This window comes from Daldinia decipiens, assembly GCF_022478715.1.
Source record: "Daldinia decipiens strain CBS 113046 unplaced genomic scaffold F4813scaffold_37, whole genome shotgun sequence".
NCBI lineage: Eukaryota > Fungi > Ascomycota > Sordariomycetes > Xylariales > Hypoxylaceae > Daldinia > Daldinia decipiens.
Genome location: NW_026054580.1, coordinates 79,445 through 93,813, shown reverse-complemented (window position 1 = coordinate 93,813; position 14,369 = coordinate 79,445). Strand labels below are relative to the sequence as shown.

Here is a 14,369-nt window from a genome sequence, read left to right as displayed (position 1 = left end):
CATTGCTCGAATAGAGGTCGATCTGGTATTGTTGCAACTTATCTTCCTAATTCCGAGTTCAACTTAACTAATAAACAATTTGTAGCATCCGCGATCGCCTAGTCTTGGAATATCTGCTCGAGAACAACTTCGGCGCAGAGGCTCCTTCTAAGCGGAGTGCTCTGACGCTGATCACCTGGTCATGCCAGAGCATGATGGATTGATGAGGGTATTTTGGCCGATCGACATCCCTACGTCTGATGCCCCTGGTGTTATTGTCGGCTGGAGGAACTCGAACCTCGATGTTGTTGTTATCGCTGTCTTGGATCATGTCGACGTGAGCCATCTGACCCTAGTGTACTGTGGTTCTCTATTAACGCTATTGTATATTAGCCAAGAAATGTCGAGAACGCGCTTAAGACCGGTATTCTATTGAGGAATGCGCCTCATCCTATTCCTCGTATATTTGAGCTATGTGGACAGTCGTCTATGCATGTGCTCGGCACTACAAATTGCGAATCCAATATCGAGCCAGACTCATGGGTGCGCGCCATCGTTGGACCATCCCATCAGGTGCCCAAGATTGCCTGTACGAGAGCATCAAGCATTCAGATCGTTCTATTCGAGAGGCCAGTTCCGCTTCGCATGCAATATATATCATTGAACCCGATTGCACTCTCCCTTGCTGACAAGGAGGATGAAGCATCGCATCATACGTCCGACAGTTCCGAGGCCGAGGAAGAAAAACAGGAACGAAGGAACAAGCATAAAAAACGTCTCCTGGTAGATAAGTTAAGGAACCATTCTGTAGTAAAGCATACTCCTTCACTGAAGGATAGGGCTCTTGAGAGAATTGTCAATCAAATCAACTGGTCGTGGGAGTTGGAGCATTTACTGCAGAAAAATGTGCCACTTATTGGAACCAGGCCTAAGCGCACTCTCAGCGTCTCTGAACGTGTGGTAGAACAGGCGGCGAACATGAGGGATTACATAGTCCTTTGGATATGGGACATGGTTATTCTCTACGCACTTCCTATAATACGTAGGGCCTTTGTGTTTCTTCTTCTTGGCCACCGATGTGCAGCCGAAGCTCTATTACTTATATTAGAATGGAGGGCTCGACCAAACTCACCTGCCCTCAAAGACGTGTCTGCAACAGCTCAGCAAGTGGAAATACGTCTTCAGCAATTCTGTTATTGGCCCATGCAGTATGTCAAACTCCGTCTACGAAAAAACGACTGGGCCAGTGTTACGACCAGTCACCCAGATTACATCCGCTTCTATAACAGTCTATGGCTCGTGGCCAACGACGTCATTATCGGCATCGCCCTCGGTTCATACATCATCGACAACGCCGAGTGGGTGGCTGACACGATAAGCATGCTTCTGGGGAGTTATACTATCAACCTACTACGGAGTAGTATCTCTTGGCTCATGGGCTGGCCTGCAGGTCTGAAACTGAATAGCGAGTTGGCCTTGTTCTTGGGGGACTTGTTCCTTTGGGTTATTGATTACTGGTCTAGTTGCATCAGCACTTTAGAGCCTTTACTGCCTCACATGGTCTGGTTCATTGGGTTTTCTAGCTTTGCTGGAGCTAGTATGCCCATTGCGCTTTTTTCCGACCTCCTCTCGGTCCTCACGATTCATATTTACTCGTTTTATCTTGCCTCAGCACGCATCTTCCACTGGCAGTTAACGATTTTACTTTCCCTTTTCCAGTTATTTCGAGGCAAGAAGTATAACGTGTTGCGAAATCGTGTTGATGCATGCGATTACGATCTCGACCAGCTTCTCGTCGGCACCATCTTGTTTACGCTTCTCTTCTTCCTACTGCCAACCGTTGTTGTGTTCTACCTTAACTTTGCCCTAGCGCGCATGGTCATCATATCGTTCAAGGCCATCTTCGACACGCTGCTCTCTTGTTTAAATCATTTTCCATTGTTCGCGTTGATGCTAAGGGGTAAAGATCCTCGGCGTCTCCCAGGTGAGTTCTATTGGAATATTCGACTACGGCGCAACTTTATAGCTAATCTTGGCTTAGGCGGCATTCGTTTTGAACTTCGTGATACCCCATATAGACTTAGTGTTAATTGTACATCGACTCTACCTCCCTTCTTGCAACCCACCTCTATTATTTATGTAAAGGTTGGTTATATGCTAATTGCTTCATTGTGATGGATGATCAACTAACATAATACAGCCTATACCTCTTGCGTTTACGGCGATGTTTCATCAGTACTTCCAGATGGGCAGCCGTATTCGCAAACACTACTTATCACCTCGAGTGTTATTTTGTCTCGTTACGGGCCGTTTTGTTCCACCCATTCATAGGAAAGCCCTCTACTCTCTACAATATAGCATGCTCCCGGCGCGTAGGGCGGGTATCATGGAGATGTGGGAAGCACTAAATTCGTTGCCGGCAAAGAAGCGACCTGTAAATGTATACGCATATACATTCGCCTCTACCGCAATCGTAGACGGACGACGGCATATGAATGGACGTGCGGGAAGAGGTTTTAATAAGGAATATGATTAATGAGACATTGGGCGCTTGGGCAATATAGACAGTAGATGACGATGGTAGATAATGACATTCTGTATAAGAGAGTAAGACGTGAAGCGGCTCTTTGAATGTACCTCTATATGACGATTCTTCGGTGCCACGATACATAATTTCCATGTGAACTGATTGCATAGGTACCTACTGTAAGTTATTATTTTATAAACTAAGGCAGTAATCCTATACGACGCCAATACCCGGTGACACGATATCAGGTACTTCTTATTGCCACTATGCAAAAGGGTGCTATGTTGGCTTCACTTGCAATGCTGTAATTGAGACTGCTGACTTGCAAGTGAGGCTCGGTGCAACGGTGCTGTAATTACTCCACACGTAAGAATTACAGAGCTTCCAGTGTTGGTTCGTCATCTGGGGAATGGCGGTTTATGAGTCAATTCATATATGTACTGGTAGTCGTGTGCGATCCACAGTGAACCAGCTCCTGGACTTGTTTGCCATTGAGCCGGATATGCGTCAATCAAAGCAGCACGTTAGACCGACGTAAATAATAGTATGTAGGTCATTTACGGGACCCCTACATCTGTACCCTTGGCATGTAGCATTCCGCGCATAAGGCCTCAATTGAGCTCCCTCTCAGCCTGCCTCGAAAATTAATGGCCGGGTCTTGGCAGTTGAACACTTAATATTAACATATATAATTTGACCAATTTTAAAGGATAAAAATTACAAAAAGTACATACGACAGTTAAAATGGCTAAATAACCTGTAAATATTTTTTTCAATTTTTTATTTCGTATTGCAATGCTTTGTTTGCATATAATATATGGTGTTGTTTTCAAAGGAAAATGCCAAGACCCGGCCATTAATTTTCGAGTTTACCCCGTGCTGTTGGTTTAGAGGTGTCACGTCGGTTAGGGGACATGGAACGAATTGAGAGGCTGTTATAGGTTCGTTTGGTGTTTCGACATGTGAATTGAGCAACATTTCTGACGATGCTCCTGATTGGTGAGAAACTTACATAGATACCCCGCTTTACATGTACATAGGTATTGATAAGTCACGTGAACTAAATCTGATATTCCACCAGGCAGTTAGGGTAGGACTTAACCTGCATATGTACGAAGTACCTGCCTATTAATGGCAGGTGGCAGGGCAAGTGGTACCGTGCGGTATCAACCGGCTTATATCTGCATCTTCCCGTCGCACAGAAACCAACTGCAACTCGAGCCAATATCAACTACAAACGCCATCAAGAATCGACTCACCTCATAACCTGTACTACCATATAGATTCGAGTGTTGAATAGCTAAAACTACCTACCTAGCTAACCTAGGTACCTAAGGTACCTGACAAAAATGTGTACCACAAAAGATAACAACTCAGCACCCGGCAGGCTACTGAGGCCGGTTTGTTCAAGATGTTTTGGCTCCAATAGTAGGCGCCGGCGGAACAAACGAATATGATCTATCATCTTCAGATAGAGTCTAAATGGTTTACTTTTTACACATGCCCAAACTGCCTGCATTGCACAGTAATTGGCCTAACCAATAATCGGACTTCAGCTGTCCTATTTGGTTTCCGGTCAGCCTAACCACCACCAGGACTTAATCAGGACTTATATCTTCGTTGCCTCGCAACAACTCTGTTCTCTTTGCATGCACGGGTACAGCATATTCCCATTTTCATTTCTTCGACTGCCACTACCTACCTACCTACCTAGGTACATACCGCCATCCCCTCTTTTATTTTATTTCCTTCTGATTTAAAAACTTTTACAACTTAGGCAAACACTGCATCGCGTATTGCATTTGTGTTCAAAACACCATGGATCTGCTTCAAGCTGTTTTCAACCACCTCGTGTTACCTCCTCGGTTGCCTGGGTCGCAGGATCCAGACATCGAGGCTGTATCGTATGATGTGTTGATGCGCATCATCCGCGCCTGTGACACTCTTGATAGCCTTGTGGAACCACCTTGGTCTAAAGCATATCAGTCTCTTCGTGCCTCTTTCAAAGCATGCCTTCCTCTTCACTCCGGGCGTTTGGATAAGTCGGTGCTGCTGGCCTATTTTCGCGAACTTCAGCCAGACCAGATGCTCATCTTGCACGTTATAGAGCAGAATGCAGCTCTACTTGTCCGCCGCATAAATCAGTCAGTATATAACCAATAACTATTTTCTTATAATTCTCTATTTTACTTACCGCGAAAATTTAGAAATGGAGAACATTATGTTGTGTTCGAGGCATTCGAGACATCGGCCGTGTCGGAGCATGTTCTCGCTGCGGGACATGCGTTACAGTGGGACTTTCCCGGCCGTTCAGTCCGGCTACCTCTTTCTTCATTCGCCAATGAACCATTTCAGGAATGTCTAGCAACTTTCCTTGAGCAAGCCAGTATGGAATCGCTTTATAGCCTCCAAGCCTCTGCCCAAAAAGCCAACGTCTCAATCACCGAGGTTAGGGATACAACCGACCCAGCACTGATTACTCAGATGCTTATGTCGATCCTCGAGGCGATGGGGAGCTACTACCAGACGCCTATGCTCCGAAAGCGAGTCCGAGATGATGTGAATATACAGGGTGCAGATTTACCCTGGCGCCGGCTCCCGTTTTGGTTGGTCTTGCGTGTTGCAGCTCAACGGCATCTCTGCTTGACCCTTGGCAACGAACAGGGGCGTATTTGTTACAAGCTTCTGATATGTTTGTTGCTAGCAGACTTACTAAAAGAATCCGCTGGAAAACTTAACCCAGCCATGGTTATTACGCTGCGCACTAAACTGTGTCGCCGCATGGCGAAGCTAGAGATGGACAAGACTAAGAGCACATTGCCTAAGTCGTTGTTTAGCCAGATCTCTCCCTTGATCGAAAGGGTAATCCGGGAAGCGACCAAGCAAATTGAGAATGCTTGGGAATCTTTCAAGAAAGCTAACACACGGCGTGTTCCAGTGCTCCCTCTCTATGCGGATCAACACGCACTTAACCTCTCTCTCCCCAATAGTGGAGGATACCTCGATCGTCTCCTATATAACCAGCCACCGCGAAAAGCCGGTATGGCATCGTTGAATCTTCCGCAACCACTTGATAAAGCTATCCAGCAAACACAAGATTTTACAGATCATATATTCCGTCTCGCAGATATAGAGTCTCGTGTTGAATACAGCCAGCTGTTCGATTGGGATAATATGAAAGGGATTATGACTCGTTGTATCCAGACTGCCAAAGAGATTGATGATGTTTTTGCTGAAGTTGGTACGACTTATGAGTCGGATCCAGAGCAGATGAGCTCTATGATTCTCACCTTGTTTACTTCATGGGTTCGTTTGGATAGATGCGCTGTTACGGCGTGTCCTCTCCTTAATGATTATCGACGTGTTTTTAGGCCCGAGCTCCTCGACGTCCTCCAGCTACCTACGATGTCTGAAATGCGCCGCCTTCAAGACATACAGGCTTACTTAGCCCAGAAGAATTCCAAAAGTCGCTACGGTACTATATTCGACAGGTTCGATAACAACTCTCTAGCGGTGCGCTATGTTGCCCAGTCCGACGAGATGCGATTGTTAGGCCAGCGCATTCAGGCTGCGTCCAATCAAGCTCGTAATGCCAAGGAGGCCGAATGGAATAGGACCTGCAAACAGTACGATGATCACACAGAAGGATTCGCAGAGGGAACTTGCTGCTGCTCGTGGAACAATGGGCAGCGCGATGTGCGAGGATGTGAGGCATGTTGGCACGCGCGTGCTCGGAAGCGACTGCAGATCGAGATACATGAAGCATTTCTCCCTGAAAATGAACCCGCCAGGTCTGTTTTGATATTTGAATTGGCTATTCCTCAGTACCTTTCAGCCTACCGGGATGCCACTTGGAAGATCCTATCGCTTCTAGCGCACCCAAGCCGCCCCAATAAGTCTTCAAATCCAGCGATAGAACTCACAAACTGCCCACCGCTGCAACCTTACATGACAGCCGAAGCACGAGGTATATCTCTGGCGTCGTCCATCAAATGTTTCAGCCAAACGCACTACAAGTTTAATAGAGGCAAAGCACCTCTTTCCCGTGTAATCCTCCCCCTCGGTGCAGAATTCAGGCTGTATGACCGAATTACTGGACTGTGGGTCAATGACTTAGAAAGACCCCTAACATTCCTGCATCTTTGTGCAGTCAATACTCCCAGCGCACTCCAGGCCACGATTATACCGGTCATACAGCACCCGTCGCCTATTGTAGATGGGCCATCGTCCTATGAAGTCCAGGCAAACCAAGTCGAATGCCCAGCGAACATGTCTGTCCATGAATTCTCAGCATACCAGAAGCTACTTGGCGGCAATGTACGGCGTTGGCCCAATATACTTGTTGAAATGGGCTCTTCGAACCTGAATATTGGGAATGAGGATACGGCCCGTGTTCTTTGCCAGCTTGCCGTCCAAGCAGGCCCTCGACTACCGGATGAGCCACTACGAGCAGCTCACGTCATTTTCAAGGAGGCTAGTTTCGTAGAGCGCTTAGCAGAGATCATAGAGAAGCGGCTTCAAGCTATCTTGACAAATTGGCGAGAACATCACTATATGGGACTTCTGATTACACTTGCTTTAAGGCTATTTCACCTGTCATCTGGTTCTTCTAGGGATCGTGCTGAGACTTTACTCAAAGCAGCACGAAATGCTACGTTGGAGTGGACTACCAGCCTTAGTAAAGAACTCCATATTACCATCGATGCTGAGGCGGCGCAACGAATTTCGACTTACGGTTTCTGTGCCGCTATACTATGTCGACGCACTTTCGCGATCTACACCGAAGTTGACTATGCCATGAGCGCCGAGGACCTGAGTTCTTGGGTTTTGGCATCAATCGCCTTACAGGAAAATCTGTTAGTCGATATTAACAAGTTACCTCCTGGTCTGAAATCTATGCTCTTACGCGATACAAAAATGGCGTACCATCTACAACCCCTCCTCAAAACCGCCATACAAGCACACCCAAATGCCGTCGGGTATGGGATAGCTAGGAGTTTATACGATAGTTCAGACGGTATCAAACCAACCTTGTATAAATGGGATTTTCTCGATATGTCTCATAATCGTTGGATTGTTGCACGCGTGTCGGAAAAACGTTGGACGTATCCTATAACCCGGACAGTTCATTTTAATTTCATCGAAGGTCATATGCTTGTTAACGGGGAACCCCGTGGCAAGTTGCCTCTTGAAATCCAAGAGAGCGAGGATGTCAAGGAGATATTTGGAAAGCAGCATATCCTGACGTACCCTTCCTCTTTACCGGGCATGACGCATCAGCTTTCGAAGCCTATTTCGAAACCTATTTCCGACCCGGGCCAGGAGGTTCATTTTGGGATGCGCGATGGTCAGGTCGTCATCCGTGCTTGTACGCCCACTAGTGTCCTAGAATTCATTCCCAGAAAGAAATTCACTGGTCCAAACAGTTTTGACTTACCGACTGAATTAACGGAGAATTGCGTACATTGGCTAAACCTCAGTACAAGATGCCTGGAGGTTCGCCGGATGCCTGCCATCTGGGTTAAACGGCCGCGTGATTGGGAAATTGATGTTCCTAAACGGAGAGCTACTCGTGGCAATGTGAACCTTGTCGATCCACGGTCAAGCGTGTTTGCTCAGATTGCAAGGACGCTCGAGTACTTTGAACAGCCAGAAAGGTTGACAATCTCCCAGCCTTTAAAAGGAAAGCTACAAGTAGAGCTGCGCCATTTGGACCTAAAGTTTACTGTAAATTATGATGGCTTCCTCGAATGCCAGCAGCTAAATGCAAAGATTGATCCGGATCAAAATGCGGACACTTGGCATGGGCTCCGAAGCATGATTGTGCTACGGGATATAACCTCTGGGAAACGAAGCATAATTGTACCTCTTGGGGAACTTAAGTGTCATCGAAATGGCATGCATGTTAATGTGCGAATAACCGGCGTCCAAAACTACGGTAGATACAAGATTGACGATGTCCTCGGTCGGCTTTCTTGTCCTCCGGAACCTCGCCTCCTTTATACGAAAGCCCTCTATCATGCCATGACCTCCTTCTGCCTTCCCGACGCTCTGACAAAAAAAACAGGTACGGAGGAGGCATTTGCAATCCTCAGTTCGGGTGCCTCTCAGCCTTGGGTACCGGTAGTTCGCACGTATCCGATATTAAATGAATTGGCGGCATTGTCCCCTCGGAGGGCTTATTATCCACCCCCAATGAAGCGTTTACAGACCGTAACATGGAATGAAAATCTTAACGCATCTATACAACATGATGGGTTTGAATCTCTGGTTCTGGATATCATTCTGAAATCCAACCAACTCAACAAATTTGCCAGAATTGCCACAACAGACAGTGATCCTGAGGAGGTTACGCACCTTCGTAACCGTGGCAAAATGCAACGTCAGCTTTACGAATGTCCGACTCTAGATACGGCTATTCAAGTTTATCAAGACACTATTTATATCCCTCGCGACCGCAGGAAAACGTCTAAAGCTGACCACGTGTATGAGATTGCTCGCCACGTCCTTACAGGCTCGTCTTCCCTACAGATGCGGACTACTCTTAAGACACTTCTCGAATCTAGCGAAGTTATTGGCGGATTCCACGGTGATAGCAGCTCGCTTATCGGCACAGAGCCGCTTATCACCCAAATCGAGGAGTCTGTGTATGAGCAATGGGGGTCTCTTGTACAATTCTGTCGTCACGCAGATCACTCTGCACCTCTACTCTTTCGCCTCGGGCTACTGGCATTCCGTACCAATCCCAACATGGACTTGATCCGCTCTCTTGCTGCCTTTTCCCTAGTCCGCAAGATCAAGTATCTAGAACCTCCTCCTTATGACGGTTTCTTTGATTTCAAATCGCGTGAACGACCACCCATTGAGCTTTTACAGACGCTCATAGCTTCAGCTCACATTGCATTTGAACCAAAGACTCGCTGTAGAAGCGAATGGAAAGATCGAGCTGAACGAAATGCCGAAGAGCACCAGGACTACTGTGAAATTCAGGGTCGGCTGCTCGCTGGCCATCTCCTAGAACAGTGGCCTGTTACAATTGACGAACTATCCACGGAGACGTTAGGAGTTCAGGTCATCAACGTCCCCTTAGCATTGGACAAGATACGACCCGAATGGGATCGTAGGCTAAAAAATATCGAACTTGAGGGCTATATTGACCAAGTCCAAGCAGTTTTAAACTCACTTAAAGGTCCACGGGATTCATCTGCGCTGTTTAATTGGACAGACAACAATCCGGTGTTTACAGGCCGAAAGAATTCCCGAGTTATTCCATCGGTGGCTCAAGACTTAGTGACTAAAACTGGACCCGACCTAGATGATACAATATCCGACATTCAGTTAAGCGCTGGAAACGAGTCCGCGTATAGCGGGATTCGGGCATCGCCAGTAAAGAATACATTCAACGAAGCCACTGAATTGGAGGCCATCCTACGCAGGTTCGCAAGGACCGCCAACGTTATTCGGCAGAAATACGGCAACGATCTTCTGCAGAGTCTAGCTGCCTTGAAAGACACAGGCCAGCTAGATGATCAACGTCCAGTGCCAACTCTGAAGGAGGTTAACTACGCAATAGAGCGAGCTCGCCTCACAGTTTCGAAATATCACAAACAAATCTATGACGCCCTTGCTAGTGGAGATCACCGATTCGAATGGCTGCGTCTTGGTGCTATCTGGCCTTGCACATCGCCGACCGAAATGCTTATATTCCTACGATCTATATCAGCCTACAACTTTGGGGTCGGGATGAAAAAGGCTCTAGTTTCCTATGGAGTAGCTATTACAAGTCTACAACGACTAGAGCGGCTCCGCTCCGCAGTTCTGCGCGGAGATAAGCGAGCATCTGAGGAGGAACTGCGTAACCCAGGTCATCAGAACTGGTCGCCATTCAAATCTACAGACTGGCTCTTGCTCGAAATTGATAGCGACTTTCTTATACGAGCCGAACAGGTAGATGTTGCGTGTGCCATGATAGCGCCGAAATCTGGTCAAAATAGTGTGTTACAAATGAACATGGGCAAAGGTGAGTATATCGGCTGGTATAGCAAGATGATGCTATTACAGGCTTAGCGCTAACATTGGCGTAGGAAAAACATCGTGCATTGTACCGATGGTTATAGCCGTCCTAGCAGATGGTAAAAATCTTTCGCGTTTAATTGTGCCAAAAGCGCTCCTTATGCAGACAGCACAAACCACACAGTCCCGACTAGGAGGTCTTGTAGGGCGTGAGGTTCTTCATATTCCTTTTTCGCGGAAGACCCCAACAACCCCTGAGATGTTGGAACTATACGAGAAACTTCACCGGCTTACTCGTATTCGTAGAGGACTGATTCTCACTAGCCATGAACATGTTCTGTCATACAAACTGGGCGGATGGCAGCAACTTGCGGACGGCAAATTAAAAGCAGCAAGAGGTATGAACAACTTCCAACGCTGGTTAGACGACAACTGCCGAGATGTTCTGGATGAATGCGATTTCACTCTCGCAGTTAAGACGCAACTTAACTACCCTAGCGGGCCCGAGATGGCTGTAGACGGTCACCCATTTCGATGGCAAGTCGCCCAAGAGTTGCTTGCTTCAGTAGCCCATTATATTCCGAACTTGACAAAAAGATTTCCAACTAGTATTGAAGTATTATGGCGCTCGGGATCTTTTCCGATCCTGCATTTTCTGAAGAATGACGTGCAGGAGGCCATTCATGACTACATACTAGAAAGTATCTGTAGAGGACAAACAACATTTCTTCGTCCTGCAGATTCAAGTTTCCGGGGCCGACAGGGAATAATTCGGCGAGTCCTATATGAGCCAAAGTTAGACGAACGTATTTTCATGCAGGCAGCTAATGCGTTTGTCAACCCACAGGTGGCATCAAAGATACTTCTTCTAGTTCGAGGCCTCCTGATTAATCGGATCCTCCTCCTTTGCCTCAACAAGCGATGGAATGTTCAATACGGTCTTCATCCTGGCCGTGATCCTATCGCAGTGCCCTTCGAGGCTAAAGGTACTCCGTCCGAGCAATCCGAGTTCGGTCATCCGGATGTGTCCATATTGTTCACTTGTTTGGCATTTTATTACACCGGTCTTACCCCCGCGCAATTCCGTCAAGGACTACAATATGTTCTTCAATCAGATGACCCAGCCGCACAGTACGAGCTGTGGTCTTCCGGTTGTGACAGTTTACCGGAGGCATTGCACCATTGGAGTGTGATAAACATCGAGGACGGGGGGCAGCTAGAGGAGCTATGGAGCCATTTGCATCTGAGTAGAGTCGTCATTGACCATTATTGCAACCATTTCGTCTTCCCTGTTCATGCCAGGCAGTTCGAAATTAAATTGCAGGTTTCGGCGTGGGATATCCCACTATTTTCCAAGGACCAACGTGGTGCTAGGACGACGGGCTTTAGCGGCACCAATGACGGCCGTTTGAATCTTCCTCTCACCATTCGGCAGGACGACCTTCCCAGTCTACGGCAGACAAGCGCGGAGGTTCTTTCATACCTACTACAGCGATGTAACCGAGGCTATCAGGTCACTACAGACGCTCTAGGCAAGCGATTGACCGAGATAGGTCTGTTAACACAATTATATACTAAAGGTATCCGTACCCTCATTGATGCAGGAGCCTACATACTCGAAATGGACAATGGGACAGTGGCTCAGAAGTGGCTAGGAATCGATCACGAAGCCGCTGCCGCCGTCTATTTTGGTGCAGATAATCGTGCCTGGGTGCATTATCGAGGAGATAAAAAGAGCGATGTTCCACTCTTAGCTACTCCCTTCGTTGATGATCTTCGGAACTGCGTTGTATATCTGGACGAGGCGCATACACGTGGTGTAGATCTGAAGCTGCCACCAGACGCCCACGGTGCACTGACCCTAGCACTGAAGCAAACTAAAGACTACACCATGCAAGGTAAGTACCGCTCACTATCCAGACCTTATAGTTAATACCCCATTGTTCCAAGGGTATCTATGTAATTGAGAACGGTTCGTCTAATCATATTGATAGCTGCTATGCGCCTCCGCCAACTGCGTACCACTCAGTCAGTTAGTTTCTTTGCCCCCCCTGAAGTTGATCAAAGCATCAGGGACTTTTGCCGCCCAGCAAAAGGTACGAGCATTGACTCTTCTCATGTTGTCGCTTGGCTCCTTGAGCAAACGTGCTGTGTAAATGAGGATCTGCAAAGTCTATACGTAGCGCAAGGCGTCGACTTCTGTCGGCGTACGGACGCGATTTGGCGCCATAACAACTTCCTTGCAGACCCGACGCAACGCGCAAAACTGCTAGAGACTATACAGCAACCGGAACGCCAGACACTAGAGCAGTTGTATGGTGGGGCTCTGGCAGGTTCACGAATAGGCACCGTAGACCGCATGTCTACTCCACAGTTGCAGAAATTCGCCGACCAACTGAACCAATCCCACGGAGAGCGCGGCCCTCTTCACATAGGTGCTATGGAAGAGGTCGAACAAGAGCGCGAGCTTCAAGTACAAGTTGAACAAGTGCGCCAGATACAGAAGCCGCTCCGGTACGAAGCTCTGACATTTCCGGGCCTCCATCCGGTCATCTCATATTTCGCGCGCACGGGTGTGCTAGAACATACGTCATCGAATCAGAAGGATGCCGCATTCGAGCACGCATTTACATATGTAGCAAGGACTACTCTGGGAAAGCAATTCGGCGTGCGAGAAACAGATTCGCGAATTTTCGTGTCGACGGAATTCGGGCGAACGGTTAAGTGTACAATGAACAACGTGACTGACAACTTCATGGTAAGTGATAGTTACTAAATATTTTGGCGGGAATCACTGACAACGGGGTAACAGCGCCCCGTGGAATGGATCCTCTGGAGTCACTCAACACAGACCGCGTTGGTTATTATTCCCGAGGAGGCTGAGTCGTTGATTCCCTTGCTTCGTACCAATACTCGATTCCCGCGCGTATACTTAATTGCCTATGCGGCGCCCGTTACGAAAACTATGGAGATCTTCAATACTTTCAAGTATTACACTCTTCCAGCGCTACCACCCACCTACAAATTCCCGGAATGGTTCAGATTCGAACTGGGTATACTGGGTGGTCGACTGTATGTTAGCTTGGCCGAATGGAACCCGCTAAGCCGTTACATACGATCATCGGTTGAGGAGGCAGGTGAGTCGTCTGGAGGAAGCGCAAATTCAAAGCAGGCGAATGGAGGAACTCCCGCTCTGTTTGCGGACGACCCGTCCTCTTTCCTCCTCGAGTGGCTCACGCTACTTCGTAAGACGCAGGACGTCTTGCAAACCCCCATGGGTTACATATGCACTGGACGTGCACTCGGGGGGCCGAGCGAGTTCCAAGAGTCATTATCGTGATTATTTAATCGCGGTTAAACTGACACATTGAACACTAATATTGTAAAGCACGGAAATGCCGTCTTAGAATTTACTACAGTTTGTACTTAGCTTAGCCTCCATATTCCGTTGATGTATTTACATCATCGTGCTTCTATTGAGAGATTGAGTCTACTGTTGTTTTAACGATGGTCATGATATGATGAAAATGATCTTATGTAACTTGCCTTTTGTGTCAGTCAGTGATAGTACCGATGGTATTAACTTTGGCGAAGGGCTTCAAGTTATTGACTGTTAGCTTAACCAGTACTTAATTCTTCCAATCTCCGTTTTTTCACATCGCTTTAACCTAAGACTTCCACGGATTACATAACTACAGGTTTAAAGGGACTTATGATAATAAATTAACCTAATAGGTGTCTTGAGTTTACTACTAGAGGGAACCATTGAGCACCCCTTATTTGTAGGACCTTGCATATGAAAAACTGTTCGAATAGTGCCTTAATAAGCATGATGCAATATGTACAAAGT

At 47.2% G+C, this 14,369-nt stretch overlaps 2 protein-coding genes across 2 annotated transcripts; both read left to right on the top strand.

Annotated features, from left to right (window-relative positions):
* Nucleotides 1–181: 181 nt before the first annotated feature.
* F4813DRAFT_392650 (Gpi1-domain-containing protein) lies at nt 182–2,515 on the top strand (the record flags this gene model as incomplete). The annotated part of the gene is made up of 4 exons (XM_049247307.1): nt 182–316; nt 373–1,963; nt 2,021–2,124; nt 2,180–2,515. 4 exons carry the CDS (start codon nt 182–184, stop codon nt 2,513–2,515), a joined length of 2,166 nt encoding a protein of 721 aa, XP_049096367.1.
* A 1,648-nt stretch (nt 2,516–4,163) lies between these two features.
* F4813DRAFT_370697 (uncharacterized protein) lies at nt 4,164–14,163 on the top strand. The gene is made up of 5 exons (XM_049244553.1): nt 4,164–4,650; nt 4,714–10,526; nt 10,591–12,417; nt 12,514–13,277; nt 13,332–14,163. The coding sequence occupies exons 1-5, from the start codon at nt 4,325–4,327 to the stop codon at nt 13,857–13,859; spliced, it is 9,258 nt and encodes a 3,085-aa protein (XP_049096366.1). The 5' UTR covers nt 4,164–4,324; the 3' UTR covers nt 13,860–14,163.
* The last annotated feature ends 206 nt before the right edge of the window (nt 14,164–14,369 follow it).

Coding starts and splice junctions, on each gene's coding strand:
- F4813DRAFT_370697 (XM_049244553.1), top strand. CDS start 4,325: ATGGATCTGCTTCAAGCTGTTTTCAACCACCTCGTGTTACCTCCTCGG. Junction 4,651..4,713: donor CTTGTCCGCCGCATAAATCA/GTCAGTATATAA, acceptor GCGAAAATTTAG/AAATGGAGAACATTATGTTG. Junction 13,278..13,331: donor ACGTGACTGACAACTTCATG/GTAAGTGATAGT, acceptor ACGGGGTAACAG/CGCCCCGTGGAATGGATCCT.